General features: G+C 39.1%; 2 protein-coding genes across 2 annotated transcripts in view; both read left to right on the forward strand.

The window, feature by feature from the left end:
- Window positions 1-9637, forward strand: part of setbp1 (SET binding protein 1) — a 54130-nt gene extending 44493 nt beyond the window's left edge. Inside the window, exon 7 of the mRNA XM_039802748.1 lies at window positions 8840-9637. Coding sequence (XP_039658682.1) covers window positions 8840-8844 — 5 coding nt within the window. The 3' untranslated portion in view covers window positions 8845-9637. The remainder of the gene's footprint in view (window positions 1-8839) is intronic.
- A 4749-nt stretch (window positions 9638-14386) lies between these two features.
- On the forward strand, window positions 14387-20074 carry slc14a2 (solute carrier family 14 member 2). Its single transcript, XM_039802172.1, has 10 exons — window positions 14387-14479; window positions 14891-14956; window positions 15081-15264; window positions 15923-16112; window positions 16313-16441; window positions 16869-17061; window positions 17396-17543; window positions 17801-17935; window positions 18069-18118; window positions 18208-20074. The coding sequence occupies exons 1-10, from the start codon at window positions 14456-14458 to the stop codon at window positions 18622-18624; spliced, it is 1536 nt and encodes a 511-aa protein (XP_039658106.1). The 5' UTR covers window positions 14387-14455; the 3' UTR covers window positions 18625-20074.
- The last annotated feature ends 4015 nt before the right edge of the window (window positions 20075-24089 follow it).

A 24089-nucleotide genomic window follows, 5' to 3' on the forward strand; every position in this document is an offset into this window, starting at 1 on the left:
CAAAATAAAAGGCAACGTTCAATTATTGAGTTAAACATTTCGTGGAAATATTCTCGTCTTTGTCTCTCTCCGTCTCTCTCTCTCTCTCTCTTCCTCAGTGTTATGCAGTTAATTCATCCCATATGTTTCAGCAGTGCCAGGCATTTCAAGCTCTGTGGTGAAGTACACTCCTCCAAAACTAATTTGCTCAAACACTATATTGCTTCAATGATATATTACCCAACAAATGCAGTTGTTTGCATATCTGCAATATTATAAAATTATTAAAAAATGAATTTTCTGTGTGGCTAATTTCAATTATAGATGATCTTTTTGAGCAATGAAACTCTGCAGCCATGCTAGGAGCTATGCCCACAATGACAATGTTGATGTTAAGCAGGTATAATGTCTACCGTGTTCACCTTCTTAGTTTAGCATGCTAACATTTGCTGATTAGCACTAAACACAAAGTACAACTGAGTCTGATGGGAACCTCAGGTTTGGGTCATAAACCAAAATATTGTATGAAGTAAGATGTTGACCTGATCTTAGCACTAGATGAAAAGTGTATCACCAAAATGATTACATTTCATTCTGAGGGGACATGAATGTTGATACCAAAATATCATGTTACTGTAATATATTCATTAGTTTTCAAGACCTTTTACTCAATACTACACATGTGAACCTCTTGGTGGCGCTAAGGGAAAAGGTCAGGGGATCACCAAAGTCATGAGGATTCATCCTCTGGGCACCATGAATGCCTGTACAACTTTTCATTGCAATCCTGTAGCTTCTTTATAAATGTGTAGCTTTAATAGTTATCTGTGGGCTGTGCCAAAATGGAAAATCTCTTTGCAAATCAACTCTTTACTCTATGTGCTTGATATGACAGCAGTCCCCCCCACACATGCACTTTGGTTAGTCTGGAAGATTCTGCGTAGGTTCTTGAAGGATGAAACAGGAATCCCCCACAGGAAATATACAAGGTAGCTTTTGCAAATTTGCAGATTTATGCAATCTTTTCTTTTCTCAGTGAGGGCAGGTATGTATGCTATTTAGCCGTTTAACAATAATTTATTAAGCACCTTTGTCGGAAATTCTAACAGTAAACAAACCATTATTCAAAATGTACATACCATCATAGTTCAGTAAAATGTCATATTTCAAATGGCTTCAAATATACCTGCAGGGGTGCTTTAAAGGCCTGACTGCGAGTGCATCCACATCACCCCATAGACTCCCATAATCTGCAGTTTCATTCTAATCTGAATAGGAACTTCCTCCAACCCTAAGCAAACAGTCAGCAGAGACAGGACCACCTCTCTTGTTGTCTGGTCTTGTTAGAACAGATGAATGAACTGAGTTCTTTATCAGACTATTTCACACAGTTTTCCCAGCCTTCTTCTTTAAAACCAGCAGCGGCTTGTCTTCATTGGGCCGACAACAAGGAAATATTATCTGATTGTTAAAGCTCCAGGAAATAGTCCAGAACCGAACAGCAACAAAGATAATAGTTATAGATATAGATAGTTTATTGCAATACCTGCACGTTTGTGCATGTAATGTTATCCAAACAAATCTTCACATTTCTGAACATATGCGCCTACATGCACACGCACGCCTGCATGTGTGCATTTGGCATGTGTGTGTCCACATAATGAAGAAGAGTGAAGCTTTGAGCTGTCAGGTACACATGAAGGTTTGACACTGTGTGACAGTCAAGAGTAACATGCTGAGAACAAACGAGTGATTAGAGTCAGCAGACTGAAATTGAGTGGCTGCTCATTAGACGCATGTTGACAATGTTTGGTTATGTGCCAACATATAGAAATGTTCTCAGGCAGTCATTAGATAAAAACACCTGTGCAGATACTTTAGTGTGTCAACAGAAGTGTGTGTGTGAGAAAGAAAAAAGAGACCCCCAGGCAGCTTTGAGAGAAAAAAGGTTTGCCAAATTATTTTTGTCATGATGGGGGGAAAACGGCATTGCATACATTTGTGATTATGTTTTTGATATTTGTGATAAATGTGTGATGTTTGAGAAACAATGAGTATTTACAGCCCTTAGGCTCATACTAATAATGTATTTAGTGTAGTGGCCTGATAAAGGGAAGAAAAAGAATCAGGGTCTGGTGGTTAGTAATATTTGGTCCGGCAAAAGTGGGTCACATAGTTTTTTGGGGTCCAGAGGTATAAAATGCTTGCTATAGAAAACAGTAGGTACAGTCTGACCTTTGCTGCACCTCTGTTTGGAACCAGTTGTGTTTCTTTTTCTCTCTGTTTGAGTTCCAACCCTCCGAGGCACATTACATAACTACACTATTATTTTTCCATCCCCTGCCTCTCTCTGTCTGACTGACATTGCAAGGGAAATACAGATCCAAACAAGGCAATGATAATAACTCGCTCCTCTCTTTTGATCAGTCTATTTGACACAACTTGCCTCTCTATTTTCAGTTTTTTCTTCTGTTCTCTGCCTTAACAAACTCTCTCTTTATTTCCCTCTTTTTCTGCACCACCACAAGTTGGTTCGCTTTTGCACCCATGTGGTACGCTAGCTTTCCATTAGTTCATTTCCCCTGCTTTGAGAATGTGCTTGCATGTTTGCTAAATGTGTGTGTGTGTGTGTGTGTGTGTGTGTGTGTGTGTGTGTGTGTGTGTGTGTGTGTGTGTGTGTGTGTGTGTGTGTGTGTGTGTGTGTGTGTGTGTGTGCGTGTGTCTCCTGAGTCTCAGAACAGTATTATTGTAAACATATCATTTGATGGGGAGAGTGGTTCAGGTTGTTGGCCGGCTGCCCTGCTTTCATTTGGAACAGAGCTGCCAACATCTGGACTGTGTCAACACTCACTGACAGTGTTTGTGTGTGAGTGTATTGGGGTCCCTGCCTCGGCCCCAGAGCTGTCAGCCATTGGATGGGGAACAGATTTGCTCAGATTAATCAAATGTGTAGCATTAATAAAAAGGAGCCCTATTCCTCCATGCCTCCAGGCAGCCATTTTTAGAGTCTGGAAGAGGAGCCTTGCATCCTTCAGGATGAGCTGCAGTCAAACACAGGCCATGAACAGGCACCCAACAAAATTGCAAAAATTTGAAAGGTGAAAATGTTATTTTCTTGATTGCGGTTTGTTTGTCGGTTCTCACACTGTAATAGTAAGTAATAGTGCAGTGTTCCCTTTGGACAGGATGCTGTATTTGATGCTGTAATAAATGTAAGAGAAGCCCAGATCAGAATCTGTGGCCACCCTGGATGAAAAACCCACAAATCCAACAGAGACACATCAAATATGTGTAATTCATATTGTGAGAAATGTGCAGCAACCTCCTTCATTAAAGTGATGGCTCTGAGTAATTTCACCCTAGGGTCCTTTGCATCATGACCTCGAGCCAAACACCCCCAGAAGCTTTTTTCACCTGGGTCTAACATTGGGAGAGTTAGCGTAGAGTAGCGTTATCAGCTGAATAGCTTAGCGCAGGGGCTAATGGACCCACGTTTGTATCTCGTAAATGACCCCACTAATAATGCCCGAAATGATACCAAACTTCTACACTAGTACATATAGGTTATGCACTCATAAAACGATGGATTGCAAAGTTTGTAAGTACACCAGAAGTTTATGAACACTTGTCTGCTCTCTGTTGCTTCTGTTGCTGCTACCTGCAGTTAGACGAGTGCTTAGGGCCGTCTACAAATTACTACACCGAAAAGAGATACAACAAAAATATTTATTAATTTAATGATTAAATAAGGTAATGTCTCCAAACTTACCTCAATTATTACTTGTCTCCTGCTAGTTATACTACAGCACTTACCACAAAAAAAGTTAAATTAAAAATATTTTTCTTGCATCTCTTTTTGTTTTGGTAATTTGTAGACGCTCCTAAGCACTCTCCACAGCAACAACAACAACGAGAGAGCAGAAGCCAGCAGGCAAGTGTTATTTACATACACTTCTGGTGACAAACTTTCCAATCCATCGTTTTATGAGAGCATAACCTATTTGTACTAGTGTAGACGTTGGGATCATTTGTATCATTTATGAACTATGGCGATGAATCTCATTAAGCGACTCCTTCACGCTTACTCTCCAATGTAACCCAGGTTAAAAAGATGCTGTTGGTGTTGCTCGAGGTCATGGAGCAAAGGACCCTAGGGTGAAATTACTCAGAACCATCACTTTAAGTTATTTAAACCCAGGTCAAGATATGCAGCCACCAAAGATGCATGGCTCACAAAACCTTCAGAGAGACATAGCACATTTCAGTAGTGAGTAGGACTACAAGAAAAGGAAAATAACAGAACTTACCTCATTAATGAATGCAAACTGACAGCAGATGCATTGGAATAATTGTTATATACACACAGCAATGGTGTGAATGTTGAGAAATAGATTAAAGTGTGTGTGTGTGTGTGTGTGTGTGTATGTGTGTGTGCGTGCGTGTATGTGTGTGATTATGTTTGAGAAAAAGAAAGACAGCGAGAGAAGAAATAATATTAACTGTATGCAAGTTATTTTAACATTTGCCCCATCATGCCTCTTACAGTAGTGTCAACTGTTATTTGTACAAAGCCGAGGCTAGAGTTTCCTTCCCTTTGTGGTGGAGTATCTTAAAACACACACATACACACACATCACACAAGAACTTTATAATCTTGTGGTTTTTCTACACCATGAAACAAACGCTTTGCTCTCTGCAAAACGTTCAATCCCCTCTTCTCTTTCTCCTTACCAAACTTTATCTCTGACACCAGTTTCTGTGTTGGTGTTTAAGAATTATGTGCATGTGCATATGTGCTTAATGCATGTGAGTAAAGTGTACAGTATGCTCTGCTGTGAGAAGGGTGAATAATCTCCCCTTCAGATGAAGCTAAAATCTCTGTCCAGTCTCCTCCGAGTCAACCAGCAGTCTGGGCTGGTGGCACTGGCATGCCATCTGATCTGGCCTCACTGGGCTAAAGATATTTGGGTGTAGTGAGCACTAATGCTATTGCTGAGCTCTGGATAGTGCTGGACTGAGATGTATTTGGGTTGGCTGGCTGAGAGATGAAGCCTGTTTGCTTACCGGGCCGAAGACTCTGCAGGGGGTCTGTCTAATCTGCTGCACCATCCGACAGCTTAATTAGGGTTTCACTGCTATACTCACATACAGGCTGCACACATACATTTTCTCTTATCCACACACACACACACACACACACACACACACACACACACACACACACACACACACACACACACACACACACACACACAAACACACACAGTCATTTACTAGCATGCATAATAAGACTCTCTTGTGTGATTCTGATAACTGCTCATATTGCTGCGAAAGTGAAGACCACAGTCAACTCATGCAATTCTAATTTACCATGCCATAGCCCAGGATTTGGCCCGTCTCCTGCTGAGAGCATAAAAACAGAGAGAAATAGATACAGTCACTTCCAGTCAGTATCTGAGGGCTTAAATGTCATTACACCATGGTGTCTTTATGTTGTGGGTGCACTCTACACACTGTAAATTGTTTGAGATGATTTTGAAGAGCAGTGATCCAAGGGGCTTAAAGAGGAAGATCCTTGAGAAGGATTAGCTGTGTGAATAGGAGTCTAGATTAGCTTGAATTGGATTTGGAAGCCCTTGTGGAAGCTTGGACTAAAGGCTGTATTGAAATGTCAGAGATAATCATTTTACTTCTCTGGTTTCTGAAGATCTCCGTTCTAATGCCTTTACAATCTGTTCAAGAGCAGAGGAGTGGATGTCCATCAATGCAAGAGAGGGAGAGGCAGAAATTTGGCTCACCACAAAGCTACGTTTACTTGCTCTTTCCAGCCCTCATCAAGCTCTAGCTGATCCAAACACCACTCTTGTCTTTACTTGGACTCTAATAACATTATTCTCCTGGTCACGGCCACATACAAAACAGATGAGCATGAGCCATATAGGAGAAGTTTTCAAAAAGGAATTAAAATATTGGAGCTGCCAATGTTTTGACTTAGTGGATAAAGCCTCCAGGCAACTAGGGTTGAAAGGGAGAAAGGAGCAAGAAGCTGTGAGAATGTCAAACAGCAGACAGCTTTACTGACTCAAGACATGGATTAGCCATCTTAAGCCTTGTTTTAGGAGTTACAGTTTTACTGAATAGCCCATGACTAACCTACAGTGTAAAGCAAAGTGTTAGCTGCATATCAATTAGAGATTTCTCTTCAGAGTATAAACATTAGGGCTGAAAATGAGCTGTTGAACTGGCCGACAAAATTCACTTCCCCAACTCTGTCTTAATAAATATTTCAGCCAAGCTCAGCTACATCATAAAAAAGCAATAATTAATGACTTTTTTGTAAGTTTGTCAAGTTGTAGAAGTCATTTTTTATATCTGTGACAGTGAATTTGCATTTTGGAAATGCTCACAAACGTTAACAGAAAAAAGTCTTTAACTGGAAATGCCAAAATCAAGCATGAAGGGAACTGTTCGCGCCTATGATATTTGCATTCACACAATATGCAGTGAGTTAATATAAGTTTCTTTGGCAGTGCCTGATTGTTAATTTAACACTTTCATAACGTGTTTGTGTTTGTTACCATTACCATAATTCATTTTGATTGTTTATTTGTTGACAGCGTTTCAAGTTGTAAAATGGGTACCATCGGTGTTAATCTGTCATTCTCTCCTGCTACACCGCCCTGATTTGTCCCTGAGTTATTGACCATGTTTCTACTATTTAATGTTTTATGATAGCTTGTGTGATTGTGGTTATGTTGTGCTGAGCACTCTGTATTAGCGAGTGTGCGTGCGTGTGTGTTAGCAATTTGTTTTGAGTGACACTTTGTTTCCCTCGAACTATCTCTCGAACAGATGCCACATCATGCCTCCAACATTCACATACACACAAACATACATCACTACCACACCCATTCACATCTGCCCACATGTGCTTAAATCACCAAGTGTTACTATAACAACTCCAGCTGAGTTTCAACTCCACTGTTCACAGGAGAATCTTTATAAACGCATCTAACAAGCTTTAAATTGTTTACCAGCACAAATAGGTTGCTGTTTTCTATCTGTATTCATGCTAAAATGAGAACCTTTTATATTTCAGAAGTGAGTTATTGAATAGATGAGTAGTTCACTTTGTAATGCAACGTGTCAGTGTGGTCCCCAGTCTTCTGCACCATCGTGGTAGCTGCTTTGATGCCTCAAAGGATTCTGCTGCAGAGGTAAAAAACAACAACAATTGGCCCCTGAATCATGCAGCCAGTATGGACAAACACACATTTATATTTGTGTTATACATTTTCAGCCAACAGAACAGGAAGAAATTATTGGAACAGGTCATTATTTCAATCACAAAATGTGTTTATTACAGCATTTCACAGTTATATATATATATATAAGTTAATATATACAGTTCATATATATATATATATATATATATATATTCAGAAACTGACAAGATCTTATGTTTATGGTGCACTACTGACTCTAAGTGTGTGTGTGTGTGTGTGTGTGTGTGTGTGTGTGTGTGTGTGTGTGTGTGTGTGTGTGTGTGTGTGTGTGTGTGTGTGTGTGTGTGTGTGTGTGTGTGTGTGTGTCTCTGTCTCATAAAGAGTTGGTCTGGCTAAGTGCCATGCAGCTGGAAGCCATCATAGAACCAATTACTTTCTGTCTTTTGCTCTCTTTTGCTCTCCCTCTTTCTTCCCTTCTCCCTCTTCGTTCTCTTAATCTCTCTCTTCTACTCCCATTTTCTGTCTGTCTGATTTTAACTCTGCAGGCCTGTCTCTTTGTGAACCAAGCGTTAGATTCACAGTTAACCCCCTCGCTCACATCTTCCTTGCACCCACTGATATACTCATCACCACCAAACACACTTTCTCCACTTTTCTCTGAGCATCTGCAATCACTTCTTTTCTTTCATCCAAACTACTTCACCCTCCTCATCATCTTCTCAAATAAGTCTGCTGACTTCTCCTCATCTTGCTTAGCACCTCGGCTTATTGATTTGGATGTGAAGTGTTTGTAAGCCTGCATGTCCTGCCAACACTGTGTACGGACCAATTTACAGTAACATGTTTGAGCTGCAACTCATGTCATGAGTGAAGGGCGGCAAGAGTGTAAACACTGATTACAGATCGTGTACTGAATGATAGTGTTGCCAGAGGGAGAAAGAGAGAGAGAGAGAGAGAGAGAAAGAGAGAGAGAGAGCAGTGAAGGATGGAGGAAGTGAGAGAGTTAACAGTGTAAACAAATGAGGAGTGTAATGAGGATAAAGCACTGCTGTGAACAAGTGAGGCTTTGTCTTCACTCATACCTGCTCTCACTCGGCTCTCCTGTTGTCACACACACACACACACACACACACACACACACACACACACACACACACACACACACACACACACACACAAATGTTCGACTGTATCGTGTTTTGGTTTCTGGGAAGTGCAGTTTATTGAATGTTAAAGAAGGGAAACAGAATCCAGCCCTTCATTCAGAGTGAGCAAGTGAGACACTTAATGTTTTTCAAGTGGCAATGCCAAAGGGGAGTTTTCTCTCAATATTCTCTACCTTACCATCACTTGTGCAAAACAAGTAGGAGAATAAAAATTTACAAAAACAGATTAATTTTTTGAGAACATTTGATTATTGTGTATCGTAGCTGGTGAAAAATATAAAAAGAAAATCCACCAGCTCCTCTTACTTTAGTTTTTATCTATAAAAAGTGTGATAAGTGAAACCATCAACTACAATGCCTTTTACATTGTTAGATGTAGTTTTTCTACCATTATAGGTAGCTAATTGGTTTTCCAATATCTATACAATATCTATTGTTGTATGATAATACTGTTTTGTGTTTGTGCAGGATGACATTGACAAAAATGAATACAGACTTGACGTTCACTGTGTTGGACCGACTAACTCAAGCAAGTCTCAAGAGTCTGCACACAGAAATCAATGGAAATCAGCGCCTGCCTATACGGACTGGACAAGTATATTCCATTTTCAAAAACTATAGAGCATGTATTTGGAAATGATGAGTTATTTGTCTTACTGCTTTCACATCATATATCACTATATATATAATATATATATATATATATATACTATATATAACTGTTTCGGAGAGGAGGAAACCTCTGTGGATAATTTGGCTGAACACTAAAGGAATCCTAACCAGGAGAAGCTGACAGCAATGACGGCAAGGGTGGTGAAGACAACAACTCCCTTGATCCCAAACTTCACAATGTCACCAAACTGCAACTTTTGTTATTGCTTTGATGGAGAGACCCTTAGCAGCAGAAAATGATATACTGTACATTTAAGCAGTATGTCCAGGAATCCATATAATATAGCTTGAGTCTGATTGAAAAGAAGATATCAGAATACAGATGTGTCAGATGTAGCAATATTCTGTAGTTTAGGATTAAAACAGGATATTCTGTGACATATATTTGTATTTTTATGTGGGTTTATTGAAAGTCCATTGGTACCTTGAGCAATTTGAGGAATAAATGTTTAATCTTTTTCTCTGTAATTTAAATATCACATATAAAGCAGCTCTATAGATTTTGAGTCACTAACTGGTGGCGTTATTACATCTGGATGACATCACACTGTGTTGAAATATATGAAGAATAAATAATGTTTTTGTTCAGGTGATTAGGGTTTGTACTTTAGACATGTTATTACTGTCCCTGGCGTGTGTTGATTTAAAAAAAGAAAGTAATTTGATGATGCAGGTGTTTTACAGCACAATAAACAGTAAACTTGAAATATGTTAAATTACAAAGACAACAGATAAGTTGTAACAAAGTGCAGCATATATCTATCCTCACTCCAATGTTAGTGTGTTTAATAAATTTGCTACATGACAGATTTTATATTGAATCTCTTGAGGAGGAAAAGTAGCCCAAATATTTGACCATTTTTGGCCATGTTGACTTTTACAAAGTGCAAAAATGCAGAGAATGCAGAAAGTGCTAAGAAAAGGTTGTACACTTGTACATCTTTCAAAGTATGATGCTGCATTGTTCAAACATTGTTTGTATCACATCATATTTGTGAAAATATGCAAATAAAGTAATATATATATATATATATATATATAAACTGTATATGTATATATATAATACATTAAAAAGTACACTTCTACATCACTGAAGCAAGGTGAGAAGTTAAAACCATTGGAGGTCAGCAGAAGCATTATGGTGGATGTGACTGTGTACATGTTAGCCCTCTGTCCAGGTAGTTTCCTGTAACAATGAAAAAGCTTGGTGAATAACACCTATTTCCAGGTTATGTGAATCCTCATAAAATTATCATCTGAAAATATGGTAGAAACACTTGTGTATTTAGACCCATGTAGCTCAAAGCCTGGAAGCACCCCTTTTTTTTAGACAGAAAGTTGCAAATGAAGTGACAGCACGTTAGCAGAAGACTAAGAAAACAAATCAGACAACCATCATACAAAGAATGTCTCACTGTGCTGAAAGAGGCCGCTCATTTTGAAAAAAGGGGCAAATGGTAACAAGTAACACACTTGCACACAGATACACATGCACACACACACACACACACACACACACACACACACACACACACACACACACACACACACACACACACACACACACACACACACACACACACACAGATGGAGATGTGGCCGGGCATCGGGCCAGATACTCTGAGAGAAGGAAACTCACATTCTTGTGATGGGGAGTCATCAAGTATCAGGTTCCATAGACTCTGGCACAGGCTGGAGAGCCCCCTCACCACCCACCACCCCATCACACACACACACACACACACACACACACACACACACACACACACACACACACACACACACACACACACACACAGAGAAACAAACTTACGCATGGTGGCACACTTTGTAGCTCAGTACTTTTTTGTTATGTGCATGAAGGTGAGTTGGCTGCATGAAAACAGTGAATTACTGCCTTTTCTAATCATGTCAAATCTGTTTCTGTAAATGTCAGGGCAGAAGTGTCTGATCCTGCGTGCAGCTTGGTCTGATTAGTTTGATTTCGCGAAATTTTGTGTATTATCTTAGATAAATCCTCCTCAGTCTGTGGTGAAGAAGCTGCTTAACGACGAATGGATCCAGAGGAATTTGTTGGTTTGATCCAGTGTGAGGTCTAAAGGTCAAGTGATCGTGAAGGAAAGGAGGGAAATAGACACAGTTGATATGTAATTTCTTATTTTTCCACTAGATGTCACTGTCAACCTTCGCTTCATGAGACCACTGATGCTCAAGTGGCTGTTAAACAGATCAATGCTCTGATTATCCAACATTTCTGTGTACATCTCCCTTGTAAAGCTACTTGAACCATACCACTTCGTCACAGAAGCTTGATATGCTTGTAAATCAATGACTACAATCCAATTTGAAGTTTCAAGTAATTTATTGTCATATACCCAACCCTACTAAGATATTAAATAGTGCAGAAGATAAAATACAGCGATCAAATATAACATAAAATATAAGATAAATGTATGGTAGACAGTAATTGCAAAATGAATAAACTGTGATGTAAACATGGATGTAGTTAATATATGCATAGTTGTAAAGAGGTCTAAAACAGTAAGTAAAATTATATAAAAGTAAAGTGACAATATTAATGAGCTTGATGAGCTTGATGATCCTGCACTGTAGGGTGAGCGCTGCTGGGTGATAGTCATTTAGGAAAAGGGATTTGGCCTTTTTGGGGACAGGGACAATTTTATTAATGAGCAGGGGTCCTGGGCCTTTTGTTCTTCTTTAGCCAAGTTGAGCTCAAAGCATGCATAGAGGAAGTGAAGTTCATCTGGGAGAGATGCAGACATTACCTCAGCAATGTTGGTTTGCCTTTTGTAGTCTGTGATAGTTCTTAGTCCAGCCCACATATTTCTGGTGTTGGAGCCCTGATGGTTGAACTCCACTTGGTCCCTGTATTGACTCTTAGCAATGCTAATAACCGGTGACCCTCCGGTTCCCAAGCCAAGTCCCTACAGGCTGAGCTACTGCTGCTCTTGCGAGGAGGGTTGTTTGATCAGTGATATCAAACAACAATGCAAGGGAGCGTGCATATATTACTGATGTGAGTGTCTATGCACTCTTACCATAGACAGTATATACAGACCCCTTCGTACACCACAAAGGAAATGACATGTATGAAACGTAAGACAGAGCTGTGGTTTAGAAGAAGAATATATAAACTGAAAACAGGGGATGGTGAAGATTTAGAAGCAGTATAAAAGCTTCATGCTCAGGATCGTTGCCCATGACTTACTTGTTTTGGATACATTGAGCTGAGTTAATTTCAGACTAAATCCCTTTATAACATTGTTGGGTAGAACAATTTTTATTTTGTTAACGGATAAAAAAGCATGGCAACACGACCAAACTCTACGTGTTTAATGCATTTTAATGCCATCTTAACAAAAAATCTTGAAGACTTTGTTTGCTCAAATGGCATTAACGTGCTTATGTTGTTACACATACTATTTCATAGTGGTAAAGCAATGACATGTGACGCCTCACGAAGAGTTTCTGCCTTTTGCACAACTATATCCAGGAAGACAGGTGCAATGAATCAGAAAAAAACATCAGATGGTCCATTCAATGGCTGCCTCAGGTAACCGGACTAACAGGTTAAATCTCTGCTAGTGGTGAACATGATGAGCAGTCTGCCATAGATACCCCCAACACTTCACAAATCATTTTTAAGATGCTAAAATGTCCCTTTCTTTAGTCACCATCCAATTTTCCATCCAAGTTTTGATTTTTGTGTTTATCACACACTTTGAGCATAGCGAAAGAGCTTACTGTTTAAAGAGCATATTTATGTGAGGTAATACAAGTAGCACATTGCTTGTTGAAAAATACAACATCTACTTTATTGAAATATTTTGCAGCTATACAACACTGTTTTCATGTTTATCTGATGTCCATCTATGTTTATCCAAGTGGACCAACATGTGGAACCATAATATTTGATAAGTCAAACTATTTGCACAAACTAACATTTTCTCTTTTAATGAGTCAGAAAAAATGCTTAAAAATCTATTTCAGGCTACTCCTGTCCCTTCTTCAGCAATGACTAGATGTCTGCAGCAGCAACCAATGCTGCTCATCAGTTCTGTTAATATATTGTCTTCTGGTGTATAACGACTAAATAAATACTAAAGGAACAAACTTACCCATCTGCGCTCACATTATGTAAGTGTGTGCGTGTGTGCGCATGTGCGCATGTGTGTTTCTGCTGTTTATGATAATGTGACTCTGATATCATGTGATAATGATAGTTTAGTGCAACAGAATTTTTTTTTTCTTACAGATGTCTAAGAATTGTAGCAATTCCACCAAAGAGACATTTCCCATGGTTTTATTTCAACTTTAACTTTTGGAGGCCAAAATAGGTAAAATGATCTATTATTTCACCAAAAAAAAGCAAACATCAGATTTATCTTCTGAGTCTTTGGAAGGGATCAAACTCCCTGGTTTGAAACCACTGGAATAAACCACCGAACTATACAGAGTAGTTAAAACCAGTTTAGACAGTAAAATGCTGCTTACACACTATGGATCAGTTTCCTTAAAGGCCCCATATTATGCAATTTTTTAGGTTCAGTCTTGCATTTTGTATTTCTACTAGAACATGTTTACATGCTTTAATTTTCAAAACACATTATTTTCATACTGTCTTTCTGAATATACCTAGCCTGTAAATCCAGACCCAAATCCGAAAGATTAAGGGAGCAAATTCAAATTGTGCTCTCGCGAGAACTCTGGATTTCCAGGATAGAATATACCTGTATTCACCCTTTTTCTGAAACGCTCAGTTTTAGCGCCTGTCACTTTAAACTAGGCCTCGTTTAATTGACATTGCTTTAAAATGACGGCTCCGAGCATGGATGTCTCATTTTGTTAAAGGCCTGTTGCATCTTAACTTCTGGAGGGTCAGGATTCGTGGACTTTGAAAAAGGTTTTAATTAGCTGTGTTTTGCGGCTACAATTAAATACATTACAATTCAATACATTACATTACTTTTTTTTGTGTAGCTGTAGTACTCCCGAGAACAGACGTTAATGTGTAAAATTGGTGTAGTTCACCTTCAAGTTATTCCTTAAAGCACTAATGTCAGTGAGTTCCAGCACGAGACATTCACCAGTGTCTGGCAGTAACACTGATACCTGGAGAATGGGACCTGCTGGCCATGTTGGTGTTGCAGATCACTTCTTGAGTTTGATACAGCTGCTCTGATGCATTTCACATTACTGTGTTTGGGTAGAGAGACCTGGGAGTGGCAAAGATTGTCACTGCGGAGTGTCAGTCATTCCTGTGGAGATTGAGAAAATAGAGGAGGTGGAGTTTTTTCTGTGGACCGTCTATAAAAGCCTTCTTCAGAATGCTCCGTAGTACAGCTCGAGATAAGCTGGCAACCCATTTTGCCTGCTTTTATTCTGGGACATATGCCTGGATCACACTGCATAAAGGTAGGAGCACTTGCGTTTGTCTAAGTCTCTGAAGTCCAGCAGGACAGTAAAATGTGACTAAAATGTAATGAATGTGAGCCTGTTTGATCAAAATAACTAATATTTAAAGAATATTAATTTTTAATTTAATTTTATTTTAATTTATGTATTTAGGTATAATATTATGTTAGGTACCTATAATCTTCCATCCTTCATCTGAGAGCATTGATTTGGATTGATGATTAATTAAAATTCAATTCATTTCAATCATTGACTATATATAGTAACATATTACAGTGTAATGCAGTAAATAAAGTGACAAATTCATAATATAGAATGGACAATTACACAAATATATATATTCATTCCTTATAATAAGCAATGATGACGACTTCATGCCCTGTTGAGTGATGCCTCTTTCTTTCCTCTCAGGGTATTCAGAAGAATATCAACTCTTCTACTTCTGCTGCCTCGTCCTCTCCTGCCACCACCTTCACTGTAAGTCAGTGTTCACAGTTTAGACGTACAGTGTAAGATCAATGCTGTGTATATTTTTACCTGCTTCAAACAGTCATTGGAATACAATTCTGTAGATCATTTCTAACTGTAATGGTGGCTGCAGGAGCTCCAGCCCCTGATGGCAGACGCTGACCTGCCATCTGAGCATGGCAACTCACAGGAGAACAGGAAGGAGAAGGACCCTGTGCAGCCAGGGCCCACAAATCTTCAGAGGGCCAGGGCCCGCTTCCTTAAGGGAATCTCCTACTTCTCTGGAGACATGAAGGTGTTTGGAAAATGGATGGAAAGTAAGACAACGCTAGTTTTTCTTCTGGCCCACACAAAGCATATATACTGTACACTGTATACTGAAAACGACATTATTATAACAAAAAATGCAGGATATTATAAATAACTTGCTGCTGATAACAACTGTACCCTTGGGCTATATACGTACACTACTCATTGTTATAAACAGTTACACAGATTTGAGTATGTTTTGCAGTGCAAGTGGGCCGCACAATGTCGCTGTCACATTATCAGTTTTTCCACCCCGAGTTCAGTTACGTAACTAGTATTTAGAGAGTTACACAAGAAGGAATTTCAATAGCAGGCAAGTAACAGGCAAGAATGTCATGTATGATAAACAGTATCTACAAACAAGTATGTGTCACTCACCCTAGAAGCAAGCAAGGCTATAGAAAGTTTACCAGACCAACACTGTGAAGATACAGTATATCTTACTTTGTTACAGTACAAGAACCTGTTGTCCATCAGATATGGCTTCTTTGACCTTGGACAATCATGTTGTGACACAGATCTACCCGCTGTCATTATTTATCTCAGAGTCAGAAAACTAAGACTTGCACAACATTCACCGTGGGAAGCCTATCAAGCATCTCTGGTCAAATGCCAATACTCTCTCTCTCTCTCGCTCTCTGTCCATTCTCTTTTTCTGTCCTCCAGAACAGTTTTTCTTGCTGCAGTTGCTGGACTGGGTTTTGCGTGGAGCTGCTCAGGTGATGTTCGTCAACAACCCTCTAAGTGGCCTCATCATTTTTGCTGGACTCATCCTGCAGAACTACTGGTGGGCTCTCAACGGTTTTGTGGGCACACTCTTTGCCACCATTTCTGCCCTTATTCTGCAACAGAACAGGTTTGAATAAACTCAAACTACCGATAATAAATAGATGTTACTGTACGTGCTAATGGGAAACATGACGCAAAAAAATATATACATAATTGGGTGATAATTTCCTTTTGGTAGTAGATGGTGAAATGGTTATGTAGAATGATTTTACACTGTGGTGTACAGCAGGAAAACATGAATTAATTAATTAAAATGATTTCATTCAGGGGTGCAATAGCTGCAGGGCTGTATGGTTACAATGGCATCCTGGTGGGTCTGCTGATGGCTGTGTTCTCCAATAAAGGAGACTGGTACTGGTGGCTCCTGCTACCCAACATCTTCATGTCCATGATGTGGTAAGAAACTCGATTGACTAATAGCAAAATTATACAGTAGATTGATTCATATCATAAGAAATGAGAGGTTGATGTATGAAATTAAATAAATTAACCAAAACATGACACATAAAAATGTCAAAACCGATCACTTTACTGTATTATAACCATATGAATCATTTGCATTTCTGCTTCTAGATTCAGGTTTCATTAGCCTGATCTCAGTCAATCATTGCTGATCCAGTCAGTAATAAAAAAAATGATTTAATTATGTTGACTGAGTGGAGAGAACATGTAGACAGTATCACAGTCATGCTGGAAATGTGCAGAAACAACAATGAAGGTGTTTGTGATAAAAGCACACATTTGAATACATATACTTAAATAATTGTGTGAGTTAAATGTGGATCGAATCTAATACTGGTGATGTTGTATCCTTGCGTTTCAGCCCGATTGTGTCCAGTGCCCTGGCATCTATTAACAGTCGCTGGGATCTGCCAGTGTTCACCCTGCCCTTTAACATCCTGGTATGTCTCCACATGGTCGCCACCGGACACTACAACTACAACTTTCCCCAAGTCCTCATTCAGCCTCGCTCACAGCTGCCCAACATCACCTGGGCTGAAATCGACGTAGCCAAGGTCAGTGACAGGCCAGGATTTGTTTATGTGCGTTACTTAACACACCTCTCTGTGGGCTGGTACACTGTGGACGATGTGTTCACATTCTTTTACCTTTGTAATTTAGACATGACAGATTCATCGGCTGATTTATTATTTATGTTCCCTGCAAGGGATCTGATCAATGTTGAAATGACAATCCTACATACTGTAGGTGTGTATCTACAGTATGTGTAAACCATGTTGGTGCATCGAAGCTGACAGGAGATCAGCACATAATTGGAAAACCCGTGGGTTGTAAATCATGCTTTGGTTCGAGTCTACAGTTATGAAACCTCTGTCTGTATCTCTTTAGCTGTTCACGTCAGTGCCTGTGGGAATAGGCCAGGTCTACGGCTGTGACAAACCTTGGACGGGAGGAATCTTCATCATCTCACTCTTCATCTCCTCCCCTATCACTTGCGCTCATGCTGTCCTGGGATCTGCTGTGGGCATGGTTTCAGGTGAGAGGACAGGATAATACCTTGGCAGGCGGCCAAATGTAAAAGTCATTCTGTCTTACCTTAATAAACCGCCCAACTTATTTTTCTTACATTCTTATAGATCAAATTCAAGCCCCAATTTATATGTTCCAACTCCAAAACGACCCCCAAAATCCATTAAAGCTGCAAAATAACCAGGAGGGTCACTATTTTTAAGAGAATCCAAACTTATACTGAAATTGGCACTTCCTTGATGGCTGTGATTGAATATTTTGCAGGCTTGGCTCTGGCAGCGCCTTTTGGAGACATTTACTTTGGTCTCTGGGGATACAACTGTGTGTTAGCCTGCATTGCCATCGGAGGAATGTTTTACGCTCTGACCTGGCAGGTGCACCTGCTCGCCATCACATGTGGTGAGTATGCACCCAGAAGAAGAAGAAACAAAACTACAAAAAGGATGGCATGTGACCAAATATTTGTAATCTATGATCACACAGCATGCACATGTATGGCATCTCACGGTATCTCTCATCTTCTCCTCTGCAGCCTTTTTCTGTGCATACCTCAGCGCAGCCATTGCCAATATCATGTCCACGGTAAGTACACATTTTCTCCCACTCCTAATTATACGTATATCAGCCCATAATAGTTACTAACAGCAACGTGATGTATTTTTCATCTACAGTTTGGTCTGCCAGCCTGCACCTGGCCTTTCTGTCTCTCTGCCCTCACTTTCCTCCTTTTGACAACGGGGACCAACAAGATCTTCAAGCTGCCGCTGGCCAACGTCACCTACCCCGAGAAAAACCTGGGCTTCTTCTGGAAGTTGAAGAAGCAGGAGAAAATGGAGAGGGCTAAGAAGGCTGAGAAAGAGAGCGAGGAGCAACAGAAAGCCATCAAGGAAAACATTATACTGAACGAGAAAGAGCAACTGAGGCTAGAGCATGAAAGAATGGAAAAAGGGATGGCAGAAAGTGAGGCATCAGAGGATGAAAATGACGAGACACATGTCAAAGACCATTGGGTCAAACAGCAAGGTACTGGAGATGAAGAAATGGGACACAATGATCTGACGGAGGTCACTCTTGGTGATTATGATTGATTGAGACGGAGAGAGTGAAATAGAGAGCGAGCGAGAGAGAGAGAATCATTTGATGATTTGATGACGTGTCACACTTATTTTCTCTGTAAAACTTTGTTTATATATTAAAAGTATATATTTTTAAATAAATTATTGTTCTCTATGTAATATGTTATCTATTATAATCTAGTCCATGTTGGTTTATTCAGTTTTATCTGAAAGTACTTACTCGTTACTACTAGTACTAGTTAAATATGAAATAATTACAAATAATCTTTGAAATGTATCATCTGTTGGTATGATGAGCTATTCTTGTCTGAAAAACACTGGTAATATATAATTTAGTTATATTACTTACTTAACAATAAATCTTTTTCTTGTTCTGATAAGGAACAGTCACACAATACACATAAATGGTATCCTTAGAAATTAACTTTAATCGCAATTGAATGGGCTGCATACTGCATCCAGAAATATTGTTTAATGGCCATGAACAAACCACAAGCTTCATCAGAGAATAAATGCAAAGAATGGTGTGGAGTCTATGCTGTCATATTTTACCTAGAAGACTAGCAGTTCTAATATAAGGCTGTGGTATGTCCTCAGTTATAAGTAAGGATGTGCCTTTACTTTGTTAACTGAGACAATGAATCTGTCTGTACTATAATTTATGGCACAGAATGTTTTGTCTCCAATTATTTTACCCCAGCTGTAATGATTGGGAACAGGTAACCAGCAGAGCCAGTTTTTGGCATGTACCATGCCGTGGTTTTCAAGCAACGAAGAACTCCCACAGGTGCTGGTGGCACAAATACTGGGTTTGGGTTGAGTAAGATAGTATTGTAGAATTTAGGGTTGTATGTGGCAAGCCATTTGAGTATTAATTCCATATCCTTGATATCAAAAGTCAGGTTCCTCCACTAGTTAACAAGTAAAAGCCAAACAACTTAATAGTTCACTAGTTGGACCACTCTGGACGTTAACTAGTGTGGTCCAAAAATGTCTACTAGTTAACTAGTAAAAGCCAAAGTGTACACTAGTTAACTAGTAGGACACAATGCTAATGAGTAGGAGGGGAGAGGGGGATTTGAGGCTTCCTATTGGCTCTCCAGTTAAAAATAAAAATACAAACCAATCAGGACTCAGGATTTTGTTCTATGCCTACTTTATTTGCATGTTGCGCACTGGTTACATGTTGGCCTCAAGGAACTGCAGTGAGTAAACTAGTGACTTCATGTTAAGTAGTTGAGGCAAAACATTCACTAGTTAACTGGTTGATGCCTCTTTTGATCTTACTAGTTAACTAGTGTGGTGGTGCAACTGTCATACATAGCAAGCAGCAAATAACATGTCTGCAGCTTCAGCAAAGTCTTGGAATGCTCAAAGTGAAGAGATTTCAGGAATCCAGTTTATGTTTTTCGACTGGGAAGCACGGAAACCAGCAGTGTGCCGCCAATCATTCATGAAGTAATTATTAAATTCTTTTTTTAAATCCGACCGACTTCTACTTCTGCATACTTTCAACTACAGAAACTGTTCAAATATCAAGACATTATACTGTTATGTGTTTATGCTTGAATTCAACTCATTTTATGCTTTCTTTAGCCTTTTCAGTTAATTAATTTCAACTACCACTTTTGACAGTATTACAGTTTAGCCTCCAGCTTTTCTAGCAAGGTATTTAAACTCATACCTTCTTTAACATGGAAGCTGAGCTGCATTATGCAGCTCAGCTTCCATGTTTTTTAGCAGTGCAAAAATCTGTAACATATGAACATAAAATAACTTTATATGGTAAATTATGAGATATAGTATTGAGCTGCCACCACTGGTTAACAGTTAAGACTGCAATAAATAGAAGCTCTACAAGACACTACATTCTGCCTATAAATAATGATGTTGTGTTTGTTAGGCTTAGTACACTGGATCTTGATACAGGACTTTATGATGTTTTTTTCAATTTCAATGTTGGTATTTAGGTCATTACACTTTGACTTGAGATAACACTGCATTTCTAATCTAAGTTGGCAAAGTTTTCATCTTTCTGTCCGTTCAATTTTACAAAAGCAGCCTTTTCCCCGACTGAAGAGGCTGGCTGAGTTTCAGATTTTGTGATACCATGCTACTGAGATAGTAAGATAGAAAGTTAGGAACATGCCAACATTACATAACGAATCCTCTGACAAGACTTTAATGTGACTTTTCACGCTTCAGCTAATGTGTCAATTCCTGCAGTGATTAAAACAGCAGCTGGGTAATTTGTCTACCTATAGCTAGCGATAGCATGGCAGCACCCCATAACAGCCCGATTCATAAAATATACGGTTTACTACCACAGCCCGTTAGGGGGGGCGACCCAGAGCAACTTCTGTTATGATTTGATACTATAAATAACATTGATTTGAAATACTAATTGAACTAGCAGAGGTCCACAAATACTGTGGAAGTACTTAATAGATTAGAACGATCATTTTAGCAGTAGCTACTTCAGGTCATACTGCACATGAAAAACAGGAACGTTTTATGTGAAGCTGCATGACACAATTTCAATGATTTGTTGAAAAGGTGCCACATCATGATAAAGCTATGAGGGTGGGTGGGTAAGGCAGTTCCATTGCATAACTGTCTTGGCACCAAAAATGCCCCCAGAGTAAGAACTGTTATCTCCATCCAGTTTTAAAGTAATGTTGGTTTAAAGACTCAAAAAGGCCCTGCACCCACAACATAATTCTCTTAATATTCTCCGTGAATTTGCACATCTTTTTGGATGAAAACAACTAAAAACTATTGAAAATTGCCTTCTAAATTTGACTCCTGCTCACCCTAAAGGTCTCATCCTAAGTCATGCTGTTTTTCTGATGTCACAAGAGACAATAATCTGATCAGTAGGCTGCATTATGTCGAAAATATGCCACACTGCTATAAATAATGATGTAAGCATGATTTAAGAATATACACATTTAACAGAAAACTGTCCATAGACACTGTCAGTTCACCTTGTGGTGGTTGTGCTTTCCTAATAAACTCATCTTTCATTAAGTTATAGATACTTTATTCAGTTCCTCTCAATCAGAGGTGGAAGACTTTGTAGTTTTGTTATTCAGCTCTCTGTACTAATTGTTCTGTACCTGTTTATCTTATCTCCATATGTATCTCACATGCTTGGATTGAGGAAGAAGACTCTGTAAGCTTCGTAAAGGTTGGGGTTACATATTTTCACTGCAGAAAACCTCTTATCTCTAAACTGTATGAGTCAACTGAATTGCTGTGTTGAAGGCTACACACTTTTCCTGTCTTGCACCTGTGACAGGTGGTGAAGTATTTTTTGCTCTAGTTGCCCACACATGCAAATGAACTAAAAGCTCAAATAAGATAACGTGTTATTGTTAACTAGAAAATGCATTTCTTGCAGAAAATGCTTGTGAATGCTAAAAAGCTAAATTGCTAAAGCTAAACTGGATTGCTGGCTTAAATGCGTGAGAAGAAGGTGAAGTAGTGAGAATAGTTGGAAAAGTGGGAATGGTTTAAATTAGTATAAATTTACTTGAAATGTTAAATAACACCAATAATGTATACGTCTGAAAAGCTGATGCTAAACTGAATTGCCAGCTTGAATTTGGTTTAATATATATTCAATATTTATATTAAAAAGAATAGAATTTACAAGTTGTATAAAACTCTTAATGAATGAAAGATGTGGAAAATTTTAAGGTTTGAATGCAGTATGAATCTGTAAATAGGACTTGAACATGCATGGACAGCAGCTGAAGCAGTATAAATAGCTGAAAAAGAGGGGAAGCAAAATAAAGAGTAAGAAATGAAAGACATGGAGACATGGAGAAATGGAGAGAGAGCCCCCGTTTTGCCATGGCATTAAAATCCTGAGTGATCGGTACAGGTGTAAACGCACTCAGGACTCATTGAGATCCAATCATTTAATGATATATATATATATTATTTATTTTTTTCTGTATTTTCTACAAAGAGGGCTAAATGTTCAGTTGTAAGTTAAAGTCACATGTGAGATGTAACAAGCACTTTAATTAAAACAGACTGTGATCAAAATAAAATGCATGAACAGTTTCATTCCCTGTTTGAAAATATAGGTGCAACACATGTAAATGAAAAATTATCTGAAATGAATAGCCCATATTACATAAAAAAGGCCGATCTCTGAGTAAGATCCTTAAGCTGTTTTCAACAACAACAACAACAACAACAACAACAATAACAGACCAAGAGAGAGAGAGTGAGAGAGAGAGAGCGAGAGAGAGAGAGAGAGAGAGAGAGAGAGAGAGAGAGAGACCAAAATTACTTTAAAACTGGATGGAGATAACAGTTCTTACTCCGGGGATATTTTTTGGTGCCAAGACAGTTATGCAATGGAACTGCCTTGCCTTGCATTTCCTTACCCACCCAAAGGTGCCACATCATGATAAAGCTATGAGGGTGGGTGGGTAAGGAAATGCAAGGCAAGGCAGTTCCATTGCATAACTGTCTTGGCACCAAAAAATGTCCCCGGAGTAAGAACAGCAGTGGGTATAATGGAATGACGTGATGAACAGTGGCACTTATAGAATTATATATGATAGTCATATGACATGATTAATAATAATAATATTATTATTCATACCTCTCAAGTCTCACCCATTGGGCGTGAGACACACGCATTTCAACCCGTTCACACGCTCACACGCCACACCTTGTATTTCTCACGCAGAGAAATTACCAGGATAACCAAGTTGTGCCGCTATTTTTTAAACAGTGGAACAGGTAGAGGAATCACGTGAGTTCCCCATAGAGTTCAGAAGGCCCTGCCACGCACCAGCTGAGTGAGTGCGGATTTCAAGTTGCGGCTTTCGTCACTGTTTGTGACTTTGCCTTGCCACTTGCCACTAGATTGAGTGACAAGTATAGGCCTACTCGCCCTGTTGTTTATTTGGTTACCACAACTTGAACATTGAACATTTACAGTATGACAGTGCTAGATAGACATACCCATATTCCCTCAAAATAACCCTTTCTGCTCTGAAGCTAAATGTCTTGGTATCACAGCTACGGTAACTCACAAGAGCAAGTATTGGAGATGTGATCATAGTGCAACACAAAATATTTGCATATATAAAATAGGATCAACTTTGTTAGGACATATAGACAATTTATTCTACTTAGCTTCTCTTTAAAAACACAGTTTGCTGAAATGCAACAATATCATTCAGATGAGTCCAGGACCAACCAACAGCAGATGCACTATATGTGGACCAGAAAGGAGAAAGTTAGCGTGCCCTTTAGTGGTGCAGCCCAGCTGCTACGCAGTGTCTTTGTGACAAAGTGGGTGAGATTCCCTGCAATCACCATTTGTCCCTTGTGCTTGTCTACATAAATTTGTCTGGTTTCCTCCCACCATAAATAAAGACATGCAAGGTAACTCTTGCCATTTCCCATAATATAGGTACTGGCATTACAATTAGAGTTGGTCCCCGGGC

The sequence above is a fragment of the Perca fluviatilis genome, chromosome 6 (assembly GCF_010015445.1).
Source record: "Perca fluviatilis chromosome 6, GENO_Pfluv_1.0, whole genome shotgun sequence".
Classification (NCBI taxonomy): domain Eukaryota; kingdom Metazoa; phylum Chordata; class Actinopteri; order Perciformes; family Percidae; genus Perca; species Perca fluviatilis.